Source organism: Nesoenas mayeri (genome assembly GCF_963082525.1).
Source record: "Nesoenas mayeri genome assembly, chromosome: 2".
Taxonomy (NCBI): domain Eukaryota; kingdom Metazoa; phylum Chordata; class Aves; order Columbiformes; family Columbidae; genus Nesoenas; species Nesoenas mayeri.
In genome coordinates, this window is record NC_137543.1 from 145,033,145 (window position 1) to 145,055,748 (window position 22,604).

General features: G+C 50.6%; 1 protein-coding gene across 1 annotated transcript; it reads left to right on the forward strand.

The window, feature by feature from the left end:
* Nucleotides 1-615: 615 nt before the first annotated feature.
* PTF1A (pancreas associated transcription factor 1a) lies at nt 616-1,559 on the forward strand (the record flags this gene model as incomplete). Its single annotated transcript, XM_080340533.1, has 2 exons — nt 616-1,240; nt 1,357-1,559. 2 exons carry the CDS (start codon nt 616-618, stop codon nt 1,557-1,559), a joined length of 828 nt encoding a protein of 275 aa, XP_080196659.1.
* Nucleotides 1,560-22,604: the final 21,045 nt, after the last annotated feature.

Genomic DNA, 22,604 nt, shown 5'->3' on the forward strand with positions numbered 1-22,604 from the left:
AGAAGCGCGGGGGTGTCGCCTCCCGCCCTCTGGTCGGTGCCAATGCGCCCATTTCGGTCAGTGGCTGGTGCGGAGAAATGCAGGGGCGGACCGGGGGCTCCTCGCTCGACGTGCGGGGAGCGCCGCTCTGAGCGGCTCCACGGGCTCCGGGCTCGTCCCTGGGCGGTGGGGCCGGACGGGGCCGGGCGGGGGTAACCGCCGGGCCCGCCCGCTCCCCCAGGTCCCCGCCTCGGCGCCGCCCCTCGGCCGGCGGGAGTGCCGCGGTGTCCCCCGACGGGGGGACCGGTCCCCCCCGCAGTCCCCCTCCCCGGCGCACGCTGATTGGCTGGCGGGGGCGGTCAGCGGCACGCGCCCGGGGATGTCGTTATAAGACTCCTCGCGTGCCGGCCCGCCGCGCCAGCCGGCTCCGGCCTCCTCCCCGGAGAGCGGGAGAGCGGCCCGGCCTCCCGGCCACCCAGGGGCAGGGAGGGCAGGGCAGGGGCGGGGGCTCCGTCGCCGCCGGGGCGGCTCGGCGAGCGAGCCGGCGGGAGCGGCTGGAAGTGCGTCCCGGCGGGGTTGCCCCCCGCCCCGTCCCACCCCGTCCCGTCTCGTCCTCACCGCCCTCACAGATAAGCGATGGAGACTGTGCTGCTGGAGCACTTCCCCGGGGCGCTGGATGCCTTCTCCTCGCCCCCCTACTTCGACGAGGAGGACTTCTTTCGCGAGCCGCCCCCGCGGGACGCGCTGGCCGCCGACGGGCTGCTGGAGACGGACGTGGACTTCCTCAGCCGGCAGCTGCAGGAGTACTACCGCGACGGCGGCGATCCCGAGGGCGGCTACCGTTGCCCGGCGCCGTCCGCCACCTTCCCGCCGTCGCCCGCCTCTCCCGGATTCGCCTACGAGTGCTGCGGGGCGGCGGGCGCGACGCTGCTGTCCCCCGGGGGGCGGCTCCAGGCGCTGGGCTCGGCCAAGCGGCGGCGGCGGGTGCGCTCCGAGGCGGAGCTGCAGCAGCTCCGGCAGGCCGCCAACGTGCGAGAGCGGCGGCGGATGCAGTCCATCAACGATGCCTTCGAGGGGCTACGCTCGCACATCCCCACCCTACCCTACGAGAAGCGGCTCTCCAAGGTGGACACGCTCCGCCTGGCCATCGGGTACATCAACTTCCTCAGCGAGCTGGTGCAGTCCGACCTGCCGCTGCGCAGCGCCAGCAGTGAGAGCCCCAGCCAGCCCAAGAAGATCATCATCTGCCATCGCGGCACAAGTAAGTGGCGGCCCGCCCTGTCCCGTAAAGCCCGGCCCGGCGCGGCCCGGCTCCGCGCTCCGCAGGAATCCCGGCCCCAGCAGTAACCCTCTGCCTTTCTCCCCCCTGTCTCCCAGGATCTCCCTCCCCGAGCGACCCCGACTACGGACTCCCTCCTCTGGCCGGTCACTCACTGTCGTGGACTGATGAAAAGCAACTCAAGGAACAAAACATCATCCGGACAGCCAAAGTGTGGACGCCGGAGGACCCGCGGAAGGTGAACAACAAACCGTCCCTCAATGACATCGAGAATGAGCCCCCCTTCGACTTCGTCGCGTGAGGCGCCGCGCGGGTGGCCCTCGCCCCTCCCTGTACATGCTGTATGTAGAGACCTATATTGTAAATGTATATTAAGATCCAGACTCTAAGGGCAATCAAGTTTATTTATCTATTTATTATGGAGTAGTAATAATGAGGTAGAATCGTCTGTTTTTAATGTATAATTTATATAATTTATCCTGATTTTTTAAAATGCAATAGGTTTATTCCGTCAGCACCTTTTTTGGGGAAAAAAAAAAGCCAGAACCTGGGAAAATAATTTATTGCTGCACGTGGACTCTTCTTGCGTTTGTTAATAATAAACCCGGATTGTAACTTGTGGAGCAGTGTGTTTGTAGGAGGTGGCTGCCGAGAGCCTCACCGCATCCCGCGGCAGTGAAAGCCCGGCCCGGTCCCTGGGCAGGCGGGGTGAGCCCCGGGGCCCTGCGGGGCGGGAGCATATCCCGGCCGGCACCCTCCGCTCAGGTGCCGGCCCCGCTCTGCCCTGTCCCCGGGTCCGGCTGCTTTTATGCAGCTAGGGGGTGGACGGAGACGCTGTCTCCTTCTCTCCACCCCTTTTGACATCCTCTCCTGAACTGCTTCCAACTGATGTCTTTGTCTATCTCTAGGAGGTTCCCTCCTTTCAGTGCCTCTGCTCGCGGTTTTCAGATGAAAGACCCGAGTCCCGAAACACCAACCTTGAGAGGGTTCCTCCGCCCTCGTCTCTGCCTTGCTCCCCCAGCCCCGCCTCCACGGGGACGGTTGCGCTACTCGGAGCAGGACAAAGCTCTTCCCAAAAGTGCCAAGGAGAGGGGACCAGCCTGGGGGCCGGGCAGCCTTGGTCCTTGCTGGTGCGCAGCTCCGCGCTGGGGCTCGCCGGCTTCCCAGCCTTCGGCGGGCCGCGCTCCGACCGCGCCTGGCAAACAGCCCCCGCACCACTGGCCCTGGGGATGCCGCTGGGGGGCTGGCGGGGGGAGATGGCAAAGCCATCGTGCAACTGGTGGCAGAGTCTCTCTGGTAGCCCCAGCTCAGCGTGCCCGGCTGCTGGGGCGGGGGGGGGGAGGGGAGAGGGCTGGGCTGCACCTGCCCGGGAGCGAGGGGAGGGGGCGGTAGGGGCCTGCAGGGCCGGGGGGCTGCAAGTGCTACCGGCGGGGGCGGGGGGGCGGCTCGGGGCTGGGGCGGGGGGCTCGGACCGGCGCTGCAGGTGCTGATTTTCCCGTGGCACCCGCGGCTCAGCCTCGACGGCTCGGCCCCCGGGAGAGCCCCAGACGCCCGGCCCGGCCCACGGCCGGAGCAGAGCTGTCCCCGCGCGGTGCCCAGGCGGATGGGAACGGCCCGGGTGAGCCAAGGTATAATTATTACTCATCATATACTGTACATCTCTCCCGCTCCCTCGGTTGCTTTTTTTTTTTTTTTCAAAGCTGCCGCAAAGTGGGAGCAATATGTTGCATGCATGCTAATTGCATTAACCTAGTTAGACACATTTAGTTCCCTAGCGCGGATGGCATGGATCTATTCCAATAGCAATTAGAGGAGCTACTTACCCACACAAACACGGCGAGACCGGGCCGAGGGCGGGGAGGTGCTTTGCTTATTTATTTGCTGATTTTTCGTGCTATCCTGGGCTGCCGGTGGTGCTGCCCGGCTGGGAGCCTCGCCCCGTCCGGCAGCGGGCGGGAGGCGGGCGGCACCGGTGTCATTGAACTTAAACGGGGCTCTTTGAGCGAAAAAAAGAGCCGACCTATAATTCGATCTTGTCCTGTATTAGGACCTCATTAAACACAGAAAGTCGCTTTTGCACAAATGCTTCCATCAGGCATGTAATCTCATTACACTCATTAGAAAGTCAAATGTTAGTCGGACTTCAGCTTAATTATAAGTTATGGAAGTGTTGTACCGTTCCCTTCTGTGTATAGCCCCGTCCGTCTCAATTGGCTTTGGTGATGCGGTCCCCCACAATTAAAACACTACAATCATTGTTATGTGGCACCTTTTCTTTGGCGTGCCACTTTTTTTGTGATTCAATGCTTCAACACATCCTTTAGTATGGTGCAGATGAAGCGGAAGAGCCGGCCTTCGCATGTAAAACACCAGGGTCTCTATCTTGTCACTCTCCCGTCTTGACTTGGCAAGTCCCTTTAAACGCAACCTTCAAAGAGACTGACAGCTCCTTTTGACTGACTCATCATCCATTCACCCCAGCGCCGCGCTCTTACGACAAAATCCAGCCGCACAGAGTAGGAGGAAAGCGCCTATGCAGGTCCCCCGGGCCAAAGGGACCCGGCGGGACCCGGAGGCTCCCGCAAGCTTGGCTCGCAGCTTTTGCGGCAGCTTTGGGGGCGTTTGCCGGTGGGGAACACGACTGGGCGCGGTAAGGACCAGCGTGGGGCCGGCGTGATTGACAGTCACGCAGCCCCTGTTCCCAGCTGCTTTCCCCCGCTCGTCTCCTTGAGCGGGAAAATCGGGATGATCGCTGCCCCATCCAGCGCTGCCCTCCGGCGTGCCCTGGACAGCGGCTCCCCGCTTCCCCCGAGCTCCTGCCCTGCACCAGTAGCCTCCGCCACTCGCCCTAAGTCCCGCACCGGCCCCTGCGGGAGTCGCTCCTCCACGGCCGCGATGCTCCGACGGCGCCCCCGGGGAACCGGGGAGGCCCGTCCGGGGCCCAGGACCGACCCGACCTGCTGGCCCCTCACCGCCACGGGGGCTGCAAAGTGGGGCAGGCGTGAACAAAAGAGGTGGAAATCCCCAGAGCCGCTTGGAGGGCGGCGGGGGGGGAGGTGTTGGAGGCACTTGCGGGCGACTCGCTTCCCACAGTGTCACAGGAGGGAGGTGCGGGCTTTGGGTGTGCGGGCTGTTTCTGTCCTCCCAGGACTACCCGTCACTCGTGATACTCTAGGTGAAAAGACAATTTAATTATCTGAAACACACAATCTCCCACTCAAATAATATGTTGAGGGTTTTTTTTAATAACGACAACAACAAAACCCCCACCCAAGCCCAAAATACTGGAGGCACCAGTCCGCTGGCCTGCAGAGCCAGCAAGGGGATGGGAAGGCGTGCGTGCCTCCTCAGCAGCGCTGTGCGCAGGCAGGGGCTGCCACGGGCACTGTGAACCTGTCCCGTCGCGGTTCCCAGGGCCTCTCATCTGCTGGCAGTCGGGCGAGCGCCCTGCGAGACGCGGGGCGTGAAGCCTCCCCAGCCCGGGATCTCATCCCTCTTTCATTCACGCATCTCTCGCTGGCACCGAGTACCAGCTGCGAGGTCGAGCAAACACCAGTTGAGTGTCCCCTGGTAAACCTCCCGCTTTCCAAAGCATCCCGCAGCCGGTGAGAATGGTCCTAAATAACTCCACAACAAACCGCGCTGCCGAGACCTGGAAGCGTGGGCGGGAGGCGATTCCCACGACGGGGCCGGGGTCTGGCCAACAGGTGCTCGGGTTTGGCGGAGGGCGCCGGGGGAGCCCGGGGAGGCAGAGCCTTCGCTGCCAGAAAGCAGCCTGCTCCGGCGCCTCCAGCTTTACATGGCGTGGAAGCCGCAAACAATCGCAATGATATCTTTATTGCTAGGTTCATGTCCTGGGCTATAACATATCAATCCCTGTCGTGGTTCTCTCGGATGCACCTGGTATTTCAAACTTGTTCTTTTTGTGCTTCTGGGTCCTGGACTGCAGCTGCCTAAAGCGAGCAAAGAGAGAGGCCCTTACAATGTGTCCAAGACGTGTTGGCATGGTTTGCTTGTCTTTAATGTACCATTAACTATTGTCTTTACACAATATGGGAACTGTAAAGCATGACATGTGTTATAATAAAACACATTTTCAACGATACACTTGGACTCGGTGCTGGGATGCAAGCAAACAAACAGGCCCAAATCTTGTTTTGTCTCCCTCGCTAAGCCTACTGGCAATTAAACTTAAGACCACTGCTTTCCCCTGATCAGCCAATTAAATTTTATGTCTCCTAATTTTTCACATAGAAAAAAAGTCTCGGTGCCGGCCCCTAAAGACATTGATTTTCTTGCTATCACCTGGCGCTCAGACCTTAGTTCCATTTATCAAGAAGGGAAACGTCAGGCGTTACATAAAGTGACTCTGTTACCATAAGGCTCTCACCATCCTGCCCTATTGTTTTCCCTTGTTAATAACTCATTACCAGGATTTAACAAATCAACCATTACATATGTTTTGTGTCTCCATATTTTGATCCGTACGATTAAGCAGATGTTACGATTGAAAATTGAAAAGTCCAAGGCTACTCTCGTCTGAAAGAAAGAGGGCAGCCTCAAACAACGAGCTAACAATGAGATTCAGAAGATCTTCAGAAAAACATTTACGACCAATAAACAGACTCCAACCTGCTCCATTTCAACCATTGTGCGCCTTGGGGGAATAATTAAGTTTAATAGGAAGAGGTCCGCGGGGTTTTCAATGCCAAGCCCACAGGTGCGGGGTGGCACGATGAATGATCCGCCTGATTTTTGCCAGGCTCAAGGGCCCTTCTTCTGGCCGGGCGAGCAGATACGAAATATTGTCATTTCTTTTAATTCACAGCGTTACTCTCGGGCCGAACAAAGGGGCGGGGGATGAATGGCTCCGGCTGCAGGCGAGGCGCGCCCGGCCGCCGCTGGCCTCTCCGGAGACCGCCCGGCGGGGACGAGCGCGCCGCCGCGCCCGGGGGCCGCCCCAGCGGGCACGGAGGAGTGTCCGCCCCCCGCGCCGCCGATGCCCGCCCCCCCCCCCGCGCCGCCCCGCGCCCGCGCACGCCCCGGCCCCGCGCCTGCCCCGGGCCCCGCGCTGCCGCGCGCCCTGCCGCGGGGCCGAACCCCGCGCGGGCGCGCGTGCGCTCCGCCGCTCCCCACCGCTCCCCGCGCGGCCGCCGCAGCCCGGAGGAGGCGGGAGGGGCGGCCCCGAGCCGGGGGCGACTCCCGGCCGCAGCCCCCACCGGGGCTCCGCCGCCGTCGAGGTCCCGGCGAGTGACAGCGGGCGGTGGCGGCGGGGCTCTCCCGCTTGCCGGCCCGCGTTGCGCATGGAGGTCTCCAAGAGGGGGCCCGGCTGCAGGGCGCCCCCGGGAACGACGGCAGGGCCGTCGCTGAGAGGCGGCCGCGCCGAGGGCGGCCCCGGGGGGCCGGCTATCGAGGGGCCGCCGGGCAGACCCGCCGGGTCCCGTCTGGCGGAAGCCCCGCCAAGAAGAACGGGGCCACCCCCGGGCGGCCCCTGGGGCGGCGGCGCCGGCTGCGGAGAGAGCGTTCGGCTCTCCGGCCACGGGCGCGGCGCCCACCCGGACAGCGCGGAGCGGGCCCCCGGGTGGCACCGCGGTAGCGCCCGCCCCCCTGCTCGCTCCGGCCCCCGCGCCCCTTGCCTCTGCCCTGTGCCGCGACCCGTTGAGTCCCCCCGTTCTCGCCGTGCACCTGCTCTGCGCAACCTGTAATGCCCAGCGACTTGGAGAGGACAGGGTTGGCTCGGCCCTGCCGCACGCTCTCCTCTCGGGGCGCCCCGCGAGGCAGCCCCGGGGCGACAAGAGGCTCCGGCCGTTCTGTCCGGCCTTGCCATGCATGGCTTGGACAGGCCACGGCCTCCCCGGTCCCCCCGATCCTCGCCTCTCCAGGATTCCCGGTTGCAGCCGCGCGGCCCAAGCACGCGACCTCACCGGGCGGAGGCTGCCCGCCCCCCAGGGGAGGCAGCGCGGAGGGGTTGCACGGGGGTGGCACGCGGCCGCCACCGCCCCGCGTCCCGACGGAGCCACAAGCCTTCTGCCGCCGTGGGGCGCGGTGGCAAGACCGGGTGGAGGGGAGTTCTCTGCTGCCAAGGAGCTCCGCTCCCGCGGGGCGGGCGGAGGTGGCTTCCTATTCCGGAAAACGTCTCCGCCGGGCGGCCCCACGGCTGCCCTGCCCCCGGAGTGCGCCGGGGACCGGAGACGGTTCAGACAGCCGCTCACCGCCTCAGCCTCCCGCGCTCCGGCCGCGGGAAAAATGATTTCCCGGGCGAGAGCTGCTGCCCGGCCCCGAGGCAGACGGTTCCTTCGCGGATGGCGGACGGGACACCCCCGGGGCGGGACCAGCACCCCCGACGGCTCCAGCCCCTACATGGGTGAGGCCACGGGGAGCTGTCCCGCGTCGCAGAAGAGAGAAGTAGCTAGGGACGCGATGGGGCGGGCGGGGGCAGCCACTGTGGGTCCCGGCGGGGCTCGAACATGCCCGCTGGTGTATGGCCGCCGCCGGTGGCCTCGGCTCGGCGGAGTTCTGGGAAGAAGGGAAAGCACAGAGCCCTGGGGACGTGTCAGCACCGGGCGCACACGCCGGCTGGAAGAGCGGCCGTAGTCGCGCCCCGACGGCGTGGTTGACGGGGCCGGGGATGCGGGGAGCCGTGCGGCACCCCTCGGCGGAGCGCAGCCTGCGACACTGACCTTCCCGCGGGGGGGACTGGGACGCGCCTTTCACGGAATTAGCCGCACAGGCGTCTTGCTATGGCTTTTGTTCCCTGCCACCGCCCGAAGACACAGTGCCCGATCCGCGGCCGGCCCATCCCGTCCCATCCCGTCCCCGACGGCTCTCCCCATGCCCTGCCCCGACAATGCCGCGAAATGCATCACTGTCACTGGTCGCGGGTGACAGATGAGGCGAAGGCGCAGAACCCTCGCCAAGGTCAAGTTGAAGACGCCGGTGGCGGTGTTGCCGCCGGCGGTTGATGCTGAGCAAGGCCCGGCGCGGGGCCCTTGATGGGGACCGTCCCCGACGGTAGATTTTTAACTTCCCCCTTCCCCTTGTCCATTTGGGTTTTGCCAGGCTTTCTGCGGGGGCCTGCGGAGGCCGGGAAGCGAACCGAGGGGACGCGCCCTTCGCGGTGTTGCGCGGGGGGGGCGCGGAGTGCCGGAGCTGCGGGCCCTGTGGGGTGGGCGCGGGGCCGGGCCAGGCCGGGCCGGGCCGGGGCGCGAAGCTTCGGCCGCAGACACACACGCGGTCGCCGGCTTGAAATAAACTGTGCGAAACACTCCGGGGTGGATTTTACCCCGCGTTCAGCACAAGTTTTCCAAACCGAGTCTGGTTAAACAAACACTTCACCCTGCTCCCGCTCTCGCCCTCCCTCGCTCTGTGATGATTGATATTTTTTATTCAGCCAACTTTTATTTACCTTGCAAAAATGTTGGGGACAAATGTGATAAATTACAGATATGCAAATTTCTTTGAATGGCGTTGTAAGTGTGTCTCGCTGGAGCTGAATAAGTCCTTGCAAGTCGGTCTGCGCGCACTCAGGACCCCAGGGAGCTGATCAAAGCACCCTTTCTCTTTCATCCCCAGTATTCTCCTCCAAACTATTTCGATACAATATGTTTCCATGATGCACTTAATGTGCTAGGGACACAGAACTCATTACAACCTAGCTAGTTCTGCCGACCCCTTTGTTCAGAGGCATAAAGTTAAAAAAAAAAGGAGGGGTAGAGGGGGGGAGCTCTGCTAGTTGCCAGCTTTCTGAAGTGTTAAAGCATGCGTCATTTTTCACCAGGTCTCGTCTTGATATCCTCAAAAGACAAACTATGAAACCGGCCTCAGCCCTTTCTGGCATTAATTACGCTGCTGTCCAGCCGATCTGTTTTTCCTATTATATGCATTTCTCAGCAGGGTTTTTTTTTTTTTCAAGACTAATGCAGCTGCAAGTCGAAGTATGAATGCGTTTTATCGGTATAGAAAAAATTGAGTGGAAAGGCTGAAAAAGATGTCAAAGTCTATGCTGATGTTTTTCTTGCTTGCCTCGTGTTTGAGGCAGTGGCTTTGGAAAAGAATTTTGGATCACCCAGTGACTTTAATTGTTTTTGCCCCAAATTATCAACTTCTTGGAAGAGAAAAGTGTCAGCCGGAGGCTGATGAAAGCAGGTTACATGTTTATCGAATGCTGATGCGCCCAACAAATCTTTTCTTGCCGGGGAAACACTTCCAAGTCTTCGGGGAAATAGCTGGAAATCAGCAGCCCCGCGTTCAGGGTGATCCATTTCAAACCCACTGCGAGGTGGCGGCTGTTTAGGGAAATGACTCCAGCGGGATGACAGTAAGAAATAAACTCTATTTCAGCGGATAGCGCGTTTGTTTACGGGGTTGATTGGTTGACGGAAATGGCTGGCAGCCAGTTCTGGGAAAGATTCCAGACCTGACTCCGATTAACCCTCTCTGGTGAAACTCTGCTGGAAACCAACTCACCAGCAATTGCCATTAATCTACTTACTAATTAAGCCAATTCATTTCTAAAGGAGAAAAATTCCTTTCTTTGGCCAAACTGATGGGAGGAAATTTGAAAGAAGCGCCAAACTGTGTAACTGTAATTCAGCCAAGGACTGCTAAAACAAGGTGTTGATATATAGCTGGAGATTTAAAACAAGTTTCTAGGGCAACAATCCTTTGGAGACGGTGGTATATAGTGCATAGTAGATGAAGCTCGAATAATGGTGGACTGCAGTGTGCAATTGTACGGACATTGGTTGGAACCAGGACCGCTTTTCCCAATTAAGCCGCTCAAGGCTTTTACTCCTAATAATTTATCTGCCCCGTTTAAACGTTTCAGCCTTGGGCAACAGCTACGAAGAGCATCTCTGCCGGGACTCAGTGAACACAGACGTGGAAATAGGGTCAAACTTTTGCCCGGCGACACCTCAACTCTTCTGGATCCGGATCAGCCCAAGTAGGGACACACAGATATAAGGACACACGCTGCCCTTGCAGCCCCCTGTGCCTGCGAGGACCTGCCCGGAGTCCGTGTGACAGCGGAACGCCATGGTGGTCCCACTCCTGAGGCTCAGTGACGTGGGGGTATATTTTATTGAGCTTTCGTCTTTAACCGAGCAACACTGGGCACCTAAAGACAGGGTCTAGGCCTTGGAGGCGAGTCCCAGGGAGACCTGGCCCTGGGCCAAGGCCGTGGTGAGCTGGACCAGAGGGCAGGATGATGTTTTCAGAGGAAGCTTCCACCTCCTGCGCTGCTGGCAGCAGGACACCTGCAAGGCGAAGGGGCGAGATGATGGGGGGTATTTCGCCATCCATCCCAGCACCTGAAGGAAGAAGAGCAGCCTCCGACTCCACCGCTAGAATTCCTAGCGGCCCCCGCCCTCGGGGCCTGGCCCAAGCCCAGCCATGGGTTCCCACTGTCCCGAGCAGACCTGCGGAAGATTCAGCCCCCGCTTTTGCCTCTCACCTGTCCCCCATACCCGTGCGTCCCCGCTCTTCCCCTCCACAGACCCTTTGTCTGTCCCACACGGCGCCCAGAGTAGCCCCGGTGGGGCCAGACCCCGCAGTTCCCACCCCGATCCAACAACTGACAGCGATGACCGGCAGCGCTGACACTTCCAAACCGGTGCCGAGAGATGCGGGGACGACTGTGGGCACGGAGGCGGAGAAGGGACAGAGAGGGACAGGCCGGCACTCAGCCCGGGTACCCTCTCCCTCGGCCACAGCGCTCGCCGCTCGGGGACATGAAAGGGCAACCCGGCCAGTCCCCCGGGGTAAACGGCGTGCGAGACACAACCAGTTTCAGGGCTGGTAGTTTGAAATAAGTGTAACCGTTCCCTCATGTTTCGTGGTGTGTTGTATTTGTATTTTGTGTATCCGTGTGGTGGGTTTTTTTCTATGGGTTGTGTTGGTGTTTTGGTTGTGGTTTTTTTGGGTTTTTTTTGTTTTTTTTTTTGTTTTTTTCCCCCTCCTTTTAAGGTGCACGGCGGCGAAGACAATTGCAAGAGTAACAAATTAAGCGTTCAGTGAATCTGTCCTGGACAAGGCGGCAGTGGTCAAAGCGCTCGACGGGAGGTAGGAGGATGCTGAGCCCCGGACTTGAGCAAACCTTCCTCCCGGAAAGCAGCAGCCTCGTGTCATTTCACTAAAACGGCAAGATCTCGTGAAAATCACGGTACCACCAAGCATGGACAGCAGAAATATGAACACAACCTGGGAAACGTTTCCTCTAGCAGCTGATGGTGAAACTTCGCAGACAGCTATAGGTAGGGCGGTATGCGTTCATATCTCAAGCAAACACCCAACTTCTTCTTTTAAGTCTCTCTCTGAGATCATAAAAAACAGGATGCGATATCCTAAAAAAAGACTAATGACATTTCACAGGTAATGCAATTTAGAAAGAAACACTTCCATGTTTTCTTTTCCAACAATGTGCATTTTTGTAAACTGCTATAAATTGCAATTCAAAAGCCCTGATCTCGCCATCCCCAATCATTTTTTATACTGATCAAATGAATGCAGATACTCCCATTTGGGAGGGGCGACATGACATTTCACTTGGCAGTTCTAAACAGGTCACGGACCTTTCACAGACCCTAAGGCAGTGGGAGGGAGCTCTTTACGAAACCGTGTAACCAAATCAAACCAATGGTTACCCCTTTTCAATACCATTGGAATGGTTTGCACAATGCTATTCACATAGCAGCAGAGAAACTGAAAGGATGGTCATCCAATGGAAATTTCTTTTCTTTTGTTTAAACTTGCAGAGCTCAAAAAAATACTAGAAAACAATTACTTTTTGTATGACAAAAAGATAAACACTTCAACGTACAGCCGTAGGTGTATACTACGGCCCTTGGCGTGCCTAGATGTTTATACACATATAGGCACACACATCTGTGTGTGGGGATGTACATTTATTGGAGATGTTGCTTTGTTTGAAACCATAGGCACAAAGACACAACATGGCTGCCCGGGAGATGACCTATTGCTTTCAAGTTACTTGAACACATCAGAATTTCTATTGTTGAGGTTGATTAATTGAAACTGATAAGTTACCATGAATAAAGATTGTTTTTCTGTTTAATGTGGTGGGCCTGATTTGGTAAATGCTTCATTCATGTAGCCTTGCAGTGCAGCATATGGGCAAGATTCATTCAGTATCGCAAACATATACAATTTATTATGCTTGTATGGTCACAACCAAAAGGCCTTTCTATTTTAATGACAAAGTTTGAATGAAAAATTCCATTTAAAGAGTCACTAACATTAAATGCGGGTTTGTAATTTATTCGTCTTGCCGGCTGCCGGGGAATCGAGGGCCCTAGAAAAGCGAAGCGGCGGCGGGCAGGAGCGGGGCCGAGCAGCCGCTCCTCGCAGGCCGTGGCCGCTCCGCGCACGGCGAGGATGCTCCACTCCGCCGTCCCCGCGTGTCACACGCCGCTGATAAAGTCATCTCCGCCGTGCGACACCGCCCGCACAGCTCCCGCCTCCCCGCTCTGCGCTGGACGGGTCGGACGGGAGTGATGGCAAACACCCGCCCCGGGGTCCAGAGACTGCTCTCTGGGTAAAACCACCCACGGGCCCACAAAAGCCTCTGCTTGAGGCACGACGTGTCGTGTGCATTCCCCGCCGTCGGTGGGTGGCAGCCCCAGGGCCGCAGTGCCTGCCCGCCGCCTCTGCACTGGCTACGCCAAGCCTGGGCTCCGGCGGCCAGACCCACGGTACGGCACGCGTGGGCTGCCGAGGGGCTCACCGGGGCCCTCCTGCAGCCACACGGAGGGCAGCCTGACCCCGGGCGACGGCGGAGGGGGCGGCGGGGGGGGCGGCGGGGTGGCCACCGGCACCGTGTGTCTCCCGCCAGCTCCGCGGACACCGGGGACAGGTCCACTCCTGCCCGGGGTGCCGCCACGGGGGTGGTGGCACGTACAGGGTGTGGAAGAAGCAAAAGGGTTCATCTTCCGTCTATAGGCTCACATGAGGGCTTGTGCCGATATTCGGCAGTGGTGTCAAGCACCGCTGTGGCCAAGGGCATTTTTGCCTCAACACTTTAAACACTAATCCTTCTCCCTCCCCACCCTTTGTTGAGTAATAACTGTTTTAAAAGTTCTCAACACAGAAGACTCTCAAACTTGACCTCACTTCTACTTAAGAAGTCCATGCCGCTTTTGCATCCTCTACTCTGGAGTAAAGTGACTTAACAACAAAGCCTTTACCCAACATGGAATAAAAGATCAAACTTGAAATGAAGATGTGATGAAAACCTGACAGGAACTACTGTGTGGGGCAAACCAGCACACTTCAGGCTGTGTGTAGGGGGTTTCTGCCCATTTGAGGGGATTTGTAAAACAAAATTCAACAAAATCAGCATCTTTGACATGAAAGTACAGCTTATGCACCATCACAAATAAGTAATTGAGTATGGGGTAGAAATTTACGAAAAATCCCTTGAAAGACCCCTTTCAAGCATTTTTTAAAAAAATATGACCTCTTAACCTCTATTTCCTCGACTGACAGGGTAATTTGAAACAGAAACAATGTAATCTACCAAAATAAGTTGTGTTACTTCTGTAAACTAGATATTTATGTTTGAGCTTTCTCCTACTGACAAGCTGTAAAGGCTTACTGTTATTCCAAGGGTTTATCTCTGAGATTCTTGTCTTTTCTGCTCATTAAGAGTCTATCTACAGATTACAAAGTCAATAGATGCAAACACCGGACTGTGAGAAAACTCTCCCTGAGTACATAAAAATCAACAGCAGTGGATGCTATACAATGGAAAGCATAGATGTGTTAGGTGTTCAGTTTTATCATCTTTAAACAAAGAAGAGAGTAAATATTGTGGCAAAACCTCACCTTCCAGTGTTGCACACTTCCTTTTGCCATTCCTAAAGGTGGATCCCTTATGCATCATCATTTCTGAATGGCAGATTCAAGTGAAACAGAGTTTACAAGTGTTGGAGTTTTCTGCCTATAAGTACAGTGCTAATCATCAGTCCACCTACCAGAACCTGTTTGGGATGACTTCACAGCTTTACTTTTATGATTTATCCTGTAAAGGGATGACTGAACCCAGTGGAGCTCTTTCACTTTGGTAAAAGTCTGTGGGGGATCCTGGGGCCTGGACATGTTCCTTCAGTTGTTGAGAGGTGTCTCTAGGTGCACATTTTCAGTATTTCCTGACCTAATGCATCCAAGTTATTATATGCATATTTTTTTAATGCTGCGATTTATAAATTTCCAATATTCCTCTTTGCTCCCAAGTGGGACTGAAGTTAAACAACCAACCAACCAACCAACCAACCAACCCAAACCAAACCAAAATAAAACAAATAAAACCCAGAGAAAACTCTCAGCTTTGACCCAATCCACCTGACAGGCCACTTAGCTATAGGCAAGCTGAAGTGCTCAACTGGATGAATGTTGCCAAGCTTTTGCCAAGCAAATCGAATATCCATTTCAATAATACTCTTTTAAATATCTGCAAGAAGTAATTTGGACCACCTTTAAAAACTGGAAAACAAAAAAATCCCAAATGTTTCTTTGGATACCAGCAGGTCTGTGGTGGGGAACTACGCCAGAGGAACCTGGTGCCTGCACCGGCACTGCTGCTGTCTGTGAAAGGCCCAGTCGTCAAGGGCCATGGGGACTGTAGGGACTGGACACTCACTCACCTGCCTCACAGAGCCAGGCACAGCCAAGCAGCAAGGTACAGGCTTGGGAAGGGCATTTAGGCAACCCTGTCACATAGAACAGAATTACAGAACCGTAGAATAGTTTGAGTCCGAAGGGATCTTCAAAGGTCATCCAGTCCAACTGCCCTGCAATGCCTACTAGCTATGTCTATCTGGCGCTTTTAAAGGGAAAATACAGTTAAGATCATGAAGTCATCTCGCTCTGAGGAGCCCCGGGGCACCCCTCGCAGATGGTCCCCCTGCACCCGCCAGAACGACACTGCTCCGGGCCCGCGGCCCGGCCGTCTATTTGAGACCGAAACGGCGTCTGTCGGGCGGACAGCGGTCCCCGGGGGGCAGGACGGGAGCACCAGGCCGTGGGTCCCGGGGCTCAGCCCAAACCCACCCCAGGGCCCGCGGCCGAGGGGAGGGCGGGTCCCGCGGAGGCGGCCGCGGGCGCGGAGCGTGTCCTGGTGCTGAACGGCGGACTCGGGGGAGCGGCCACCGGCAGCTGTCTGGAGCAGGGACAGGACACGGCGCTGAACGCGGGTTGAAGTTCACAGGTGTCTCGTTCCCTCCGAGAGTCTGTGCTCATCGACGTGTTATTAATAGGAGCAATCGTTTTCAGAGAAAATGCCCAGAGCACTCTAAACCAATCCATGCTCTCAGTGACTCACATTTTGTATTTACATCGACTTATCGTTTCCATATCATCCAGTACACATGCTAAAAAAGCAATCCCGTTGGAGACTGAAGTGCAATCAACGTTTCCCCCCCGCTTCCCAGGGCAGACCTGGCATCTTCCCTAGTGCACCAGTTCAATTTGGAGGGGAGGGAGGTAACTTCAGGACAGTCTGTGTACCTGTATATGCCTGATGCTTTACAACTGGCATCTCATTTAATTCTCCTGAATTAACTCTCCCTGACAATACAGTGTTTTATTGTAATTCACTGTCCACTAAGGTGGATGGTGCTTTTTATTATTTTTATTATTATTATTTATTCACAGAACAATTTATGCATTAAAGCCTTGTGCCATTTTATTTTTTTAAGAACAATTTTTCAGTCTGAAAAAGTTCCAAATAATGCATCCACCTAAGATCTACTGCAATTAATTCTATCTCAGCATAAGCAGTTAACTGGATTTATCCACAGGTATGTGAATGCAGCCAGGAGATTATTTAACTGGTGCTTTGATGGGGAGCACTGAAACTTCTAATTTTCATACTGTTTGCCAGTGTCATCAAAATGATACATTTCATCATTTTAGAAAAGAAATTCACATTCATTTCAGTAAATGAAAACGTATGAACTGATGTAAAAATCTTTCCATAAATTGACAGCTTGCAAGAAAATGAATCAAGGATATTTTAAATAAGAATAATATACCTGAAGCACTTATTCATGTTTGCACCAGCTACGAGAGCTCCAGTCTCTTGAAAAGAAATCCTAGCTTGTTATTCTTGACATAAACCTCATAATTTAAAAATCAATTGCATTTGTAACATATGGATATTTATTTCTTGAACTGGGGTAGCAGTGTCCCAAGTATATTCCCCTGGAAAGCTCAAACATAGTATTTTCAGTTTGGAACTTAACAGAGTTTTTCTCCCTAAACATCTGATGAGAAGCAAATCAAGCAAACTTTTCTATTAATGGAAGAGTAAATCCTTGCCCAGTTTTGGACAGACTATCTGTTGTGTTTAGTAGTTAAAAATCTTATTTTAATAACCTCTGTTTTTCTAACTAGTACTTATTTATTGCTCCTGTTCATTAAGATAGGTTATCTGTTACTATAGATATACAAACCCAGGAGCTCAAGACTGGGGAGGCAGGGAAGCCCCTTCCTCATCCCTGACTCACACTGATCATAAGCTCTGGGAAAGAACAGTCTGCTTGTGTGGTGGGTTTTTTTGTTTGCTTGTTTGTTTTAAGTCTTCAGAGGACTGAGGAGGTGAGGTAGGAGGGTGAGTTGGACCATGAGGATCTGCATATGCACATGAAATAAATCAATCTGAAGACAAACAGTTACTGATAACTTTCTTCTTTTGGTGTGTGCTTATATATACACGTTCATACAGTTTGTGACTCCAAGCAGTGCACCTCTTTAAACTCCATATATCAAGAGAAAGCTCCTGCAGTCAGTATTGAATAAGCACTCTGGGACTGTCATCCCGTATGGAGCATCATGTATCAATACTTCAGCAATAACATACGTGGAAATTGGACATTCTGCAAAGAAGTCACTTACACCACTTTAATTCTATCCGTGCATACTATCACACTACCATAGCTGATTATGTTAAATCTTCACAGAAAGCCGGTGGCAATAGTTACATGAAAGAGGAAAGGTAAAGCATTTTGCAAGTGTATCTTGCAATTAAAGACAGGAAGGTCAATACTGAAAATTTGGAAGAGGTGAGACTAGGTTTTTTGTTTGTTTGTTTGTTTTTGTTTGTTTTTCTTTTTCTTCTTTGAATATTGCTCATTTAATTAGTACTTTTCATGTCTTACTAATTCCACCAGCAGCCGTATCTATGACAAGAGAGCATGCAGAGGTGCAAAGAGAAAATTCTTATGACCAAACAGACTGGACACCTAATAATTCACTCAGACATGGAAGCACAGGTGAGGTAAGTTACTACAGAATATCACACAGAGTCTATCACTTGCCAAGAAGAGACTTCACAGGGCAAAAGAGTAATTAAAAGTATCAAGGATTCCTTCAGAATACCCCATATGCTCTTTGAGGGGAACCTGTAGGGCAACATCACCCAGCAGCACAGGTCTGTAAGTGGAATGACATATAGCACTGCTAATTAGAACAATTATTTCTGTATAGTTTCAATTATGCATGCAGACATTACACTCTGCAATATAATCAACTATTCATGAGAAAGATATCATGCTCTATGCAGAAGACAAAACATCACTATATGTTGGAGAAATCTTCTGTTGAGGCACAGTTTTCAACATACTCCTTTGCATAATTGAACTGATGAATTTATTCTAATTATTTTAAAATAATTTTAAAGGATCAGGGTTGGGATTGATTTAAAAGAAATTAATCAAGAACGTTGTTTCTAATAATCTTCTCTCTTCTAGGGAATATTTTCCTTTCGGTAACATTGATGTTGCAGTGAATATTCTTGTTTAACTAACTAATGCCTTTTTTTGTTTTGTTTTTGTTTGTTTTTGTTTTGTTTTGTTTTGTTTTGTTTTCCATTTCAATAGTGCTGAAAGCCAAACACAAGGCAACATCAAAGAAAATTGGTCCCTGGCATATAGAAACTCAAAGTTTCTCAGACCTTAGAAGCATTTTCTAGAGAAGAAATTCAGGTTACAGGAACATTTCCCACTACCACTTAGTGAAAAACAGTTTTTGCTGCTTTGAATGATAAGATCCGAGTAAGGCACACTAACGTCTCATGTTCTAGACTGCCATATGCCAAAGGTGGGTCCTGTGAACAGTGAGATCAATCCATGCTCTACCCTAGCTGGTCACCTCGTCTACTCCAACAAGCTCCAAAACTAACCTGAACTCTTAACTTTGAACCTGGGTACATATGAGGTCTAAAATAGCTTAGAGCAGGCATTTACCAAGTATCTATGAATGCTATAAATATTTTTATATAATATTATATAAACATTGAGCAGACAGAATGGTCTTGTTAAGGGAACAGTTGTTGAAGTATTTCAGAAATACTTCAGAATGTTCTCAATTATGTTGTTTTCCTTAGTGTTCCACTTTGCCCCACTGAAGTTAGCAACATTTCTTTCAAACCACCAGCAAATCTGATAACCTTGTTGCTGAAAGTGTGGTTTCTTTCTACTTTAACAGTCACAATTTAGCTGATCACCTTTCAGTATCTCAAAAAAAAAAAAAAAATCTACATTTTTTTCTTCATTCAGCCAATATTCAGTAAGAGTGATAGGTTTGAAGAATCAAAACAAGTCCATGCTACTATTCTGCAAGCTGAAATGTGCTTCTGGCTTGCTAAAACAGAACAGAGAAGATTTTCCATGAGTTCTTGACCAGGTTGAAATGCAAATGCATTTATGGTTTGTTATGCTTTGTCTGAAGCTCCATAGCTTCCCTCTTCCCCTGAGACTTCGGTAAGCTAAAGACCATGAAGACTGCTAAATAAAATTTGGCACCTAGATATGAGATGGAGTTGTAGATTGCACTTGGAAAACCAAAGAATCACAGGCTTTATTATGCCTGTTTTTCCTCTGTGAAAAACTCAGGTGGAAATTACTGCAGCAATGGTGTCAGAAAGAAGGTGACAGTCAGTCAAGAAACTCTCAAGATTGGTCTCAAAAGACTAGCAGGTTGCTGTACACACTAGAGGCTGAAGAAAGTCGAGAAAGAAGACAGTTCAGAAGTCCTTCCACATAGATGAACTTTTTTTGTTTGTTTTTGTTTTTAGAAAAAATAATACAACATTTGACTTGAATTCCCAGAAACATTGGCATTTACCAAGAAACTCAAACCCTAGAAGTAAAGAAGTCTTTTCTCAGCTCCCAAAAGGCTCCTCTGCTTGAATTCTGGGTTAGATAATATAGTCACCGATAGCACGAATACCACCAAATGTAACACATCCGAGTCCTTTTGAATGTAACCACCTCTGTTGTCTTCAAGTTAATTTCTTTTTTGGCCTTCTATATGGGGAAAAGTTTTACAGACACTGACACTGAAACCATGCTCCAAATTCATACAGAGCGAATGTAGCATGTTTGTTCATGGCCTCAGTGAACAGCTGACTAGAAGAAGTAAACAGAAGATGGTTAATCAGAAAGGTAAAGTACTGTGATGTACAACATAGTATCTCCTTGTGGTTGCCCTAGTTCATATTATTTATCAATTCCAGCTAGTTAATGCTAGCTGAAAAACATCACAGACAACTAAATATTTCCAGGATCAAGACTGTTCCAAGGACTGAGCCTGTCAGAACAACCCCCACACCTGTGCTATGTCTAACTCATTCCAAAATAAAAGTAGCTTTTACAGACAGAGTCAGAAAAAGGACTGGAGGACAGCTACAGAAACAGAAAACAAGGAGGAGTAGAACAATGTCCAAGGTAAAAGCTTGCATTGATTAAAGTATAGAACAAAACCAAAGATAAACGTTTAAGTGATACTCATGCATTCCGAGATACAAATATAGAATTCCCTACATGCATGTGAGAAATACACGCATGAAGAATTATTTACACCAAAACATTTAAGAGTGTATAGCTGGTTTTAGCCATAAGAATAGATATGGGACTAAAAGCGTGCTATCCACAGGCTTGATGTTAAGCAGATGTTTTTAAAACATCTCACTGGAGAAGGAATCATAAGGCTTGGGTAAAGAAACTGCGACATTGTATATCAGAAGAAAAAGCCTGCTAACTAGCATTCTAAGAGACGTAATGAACAGTGTTGTGCTTAATGGTTATCACTACTTTTAATTGTTTTTAATAGCAGAGATATTGAGAAGAGAGATTGGTATTACAGTATTGATGCATTATTGTTGAAGTATGGTTTTGATATCCGCCACATAGCAAACAAAACTAGGGGTTAAAAAAAGTTCTCATAATGTTTTTCAAACACACGGTTTCACAGTGATATTATTAGAATTCAATATTAAAATGGAATTAAGTTAATCCGTGATTTCTCATAGAAAGAGATGATAATCCATCAAACCTCTATAAAATCTTAGAAGAAAGAGAGACATGGAGAAATACGATCATGTCCAACTATATGCTAAGTAGTTAGAAAGAAATACTTAAATTACAGAGTATGTTACTATGCATCACAAATTTCAGACCCACCATCTTCAAACACTGTTGATTTTTGTTGCATTTGGAAGTCTAAGAAATTAAGCTTTTTTTTTTTTTCTGCTTTTCTGTAGACTGGCAATATATTGGGTGCTGGAGGATAAATATTTTCTTATTAAAGATGATTAGAAGCTATTGGCTGCCTAAACAATCAGAAATAACTAGAAACCAAAATTACGGTTAAGTTCATCTGAAATCCAGGAAAAAGAAATAAAATTAAAACTGTTATTAAAACAGAGAGAGGCTAATCCTCTATAAAATACAGAATGAGACTTATATAAAAAATTATTGAGCTCAGATTAGGAATGAATCTTGAAGAAACCCCCCTGAGAGATATTTCAGCTACCAGCATTTAAGCCAAACCTAATAAGGCCTTAATTCTGGAGAGACTATTTCAGGGCCTGTCTCAATTTTAATTAAAATAAGAATACATTTTTCCACTGAGTTTTGAGAACCAAAATTGTTTCCAATATGCCCTTTTTGCAGGATAGAAAAATGAGAAATTTAACCTTTGCAGGCATATTTTCAGATATATATTTATATATTTCAGACAAATATATCCAGACAAGTCTCTATTTCTGTATATATCTATACCTATACCTGTATGTAGTTCTGACTGGCAATTTGTTATGATGTGACAAGGCATTTTCCTACCATCTTGCTTAAGGAACTAGTTTTATTCAGTTCAGTAATTTAAAGAAGGTCATGTAATCATGGATACAGTGAATTTGACTGCTGTTAGACACATTGTATACTATATAGACTGTTAATACCCATAATTTTAAGCACTTAAGCATCTAATATTCCTTTTAAATCATCTGCACTTTAAAAAAAAATTGCTAAGATATTTTCATGTTATCTTCTGAGAGAAGCATCTGAAAGTCAATTAATCCTTTGCTTTTGCAGAGACCTGTTTACAGAATTGAAAATTGCTCTTTATTAACTTTATGTGAATTGATGGTTAAAATGGAAAACTCATTATTTTTGTAACCTTGGTATATTTTCTGTAATCACCTATAGCAACCTGAACAATATCTCATTCTTCACTAGCCTTTTCTCAAAAGTAACTTTTTCCCACCTGAATATCTTCTGGTTCTACATTGGCCTCTGTATCCCTGTCATTTTCTGTCATAAATAATTGTATCATATAGACCTTTATGTTCACATTACATCTCAGAATTTCAAACAATAATCCCAGTTGAGTGACATATATTTCTCATAAAGATTCTACCTGTGCTTACAAACTGAAAATTAAATACTTCAGAAAATAAACAATTAGATAAAATGCATGTAAATAATCATAATTCATATTGTAGAGAAATGGGAAATGCCATATATGTCTGCAGCAAGTCATTGTCTGACATTAAGAAATTCTCCCATTGAAATGATGATAAATATTGAGTCCTGTATATATAAAAATCTTACCTTATGCTTCACAAAGTTATAAAAAATGTTATAATTATTAAGTACACAACACATTGAAACATTTATGTTTAGAAAAAATAAAGATGTTACATACCAAAGCTGGAGGTAAATAATAACCCATCTCTGAATCCCTTTGTATCTGCTATATCATTTTCAACACAAACAGGACAAGCCACCTGTGAGTAACATGCTCATCACATACTAAACACATTTCAAGACGGTGTAGCTTAAGGCATATAAACTGATAGGTGAGAAATCAACATTAATAAAAGATTCTTAAAAGGATGCAACATTTTGTTGACTCTCATTGAATATGGAATTGCCATCACTGTATAATCATTCTTAAATCAGGGGATTATGTTTTAACTTGACTGTAGCTGAATTGTACATCTTTTACATTGAGAGCTAAATATGTTTGAAAATACATTTGATAAGTG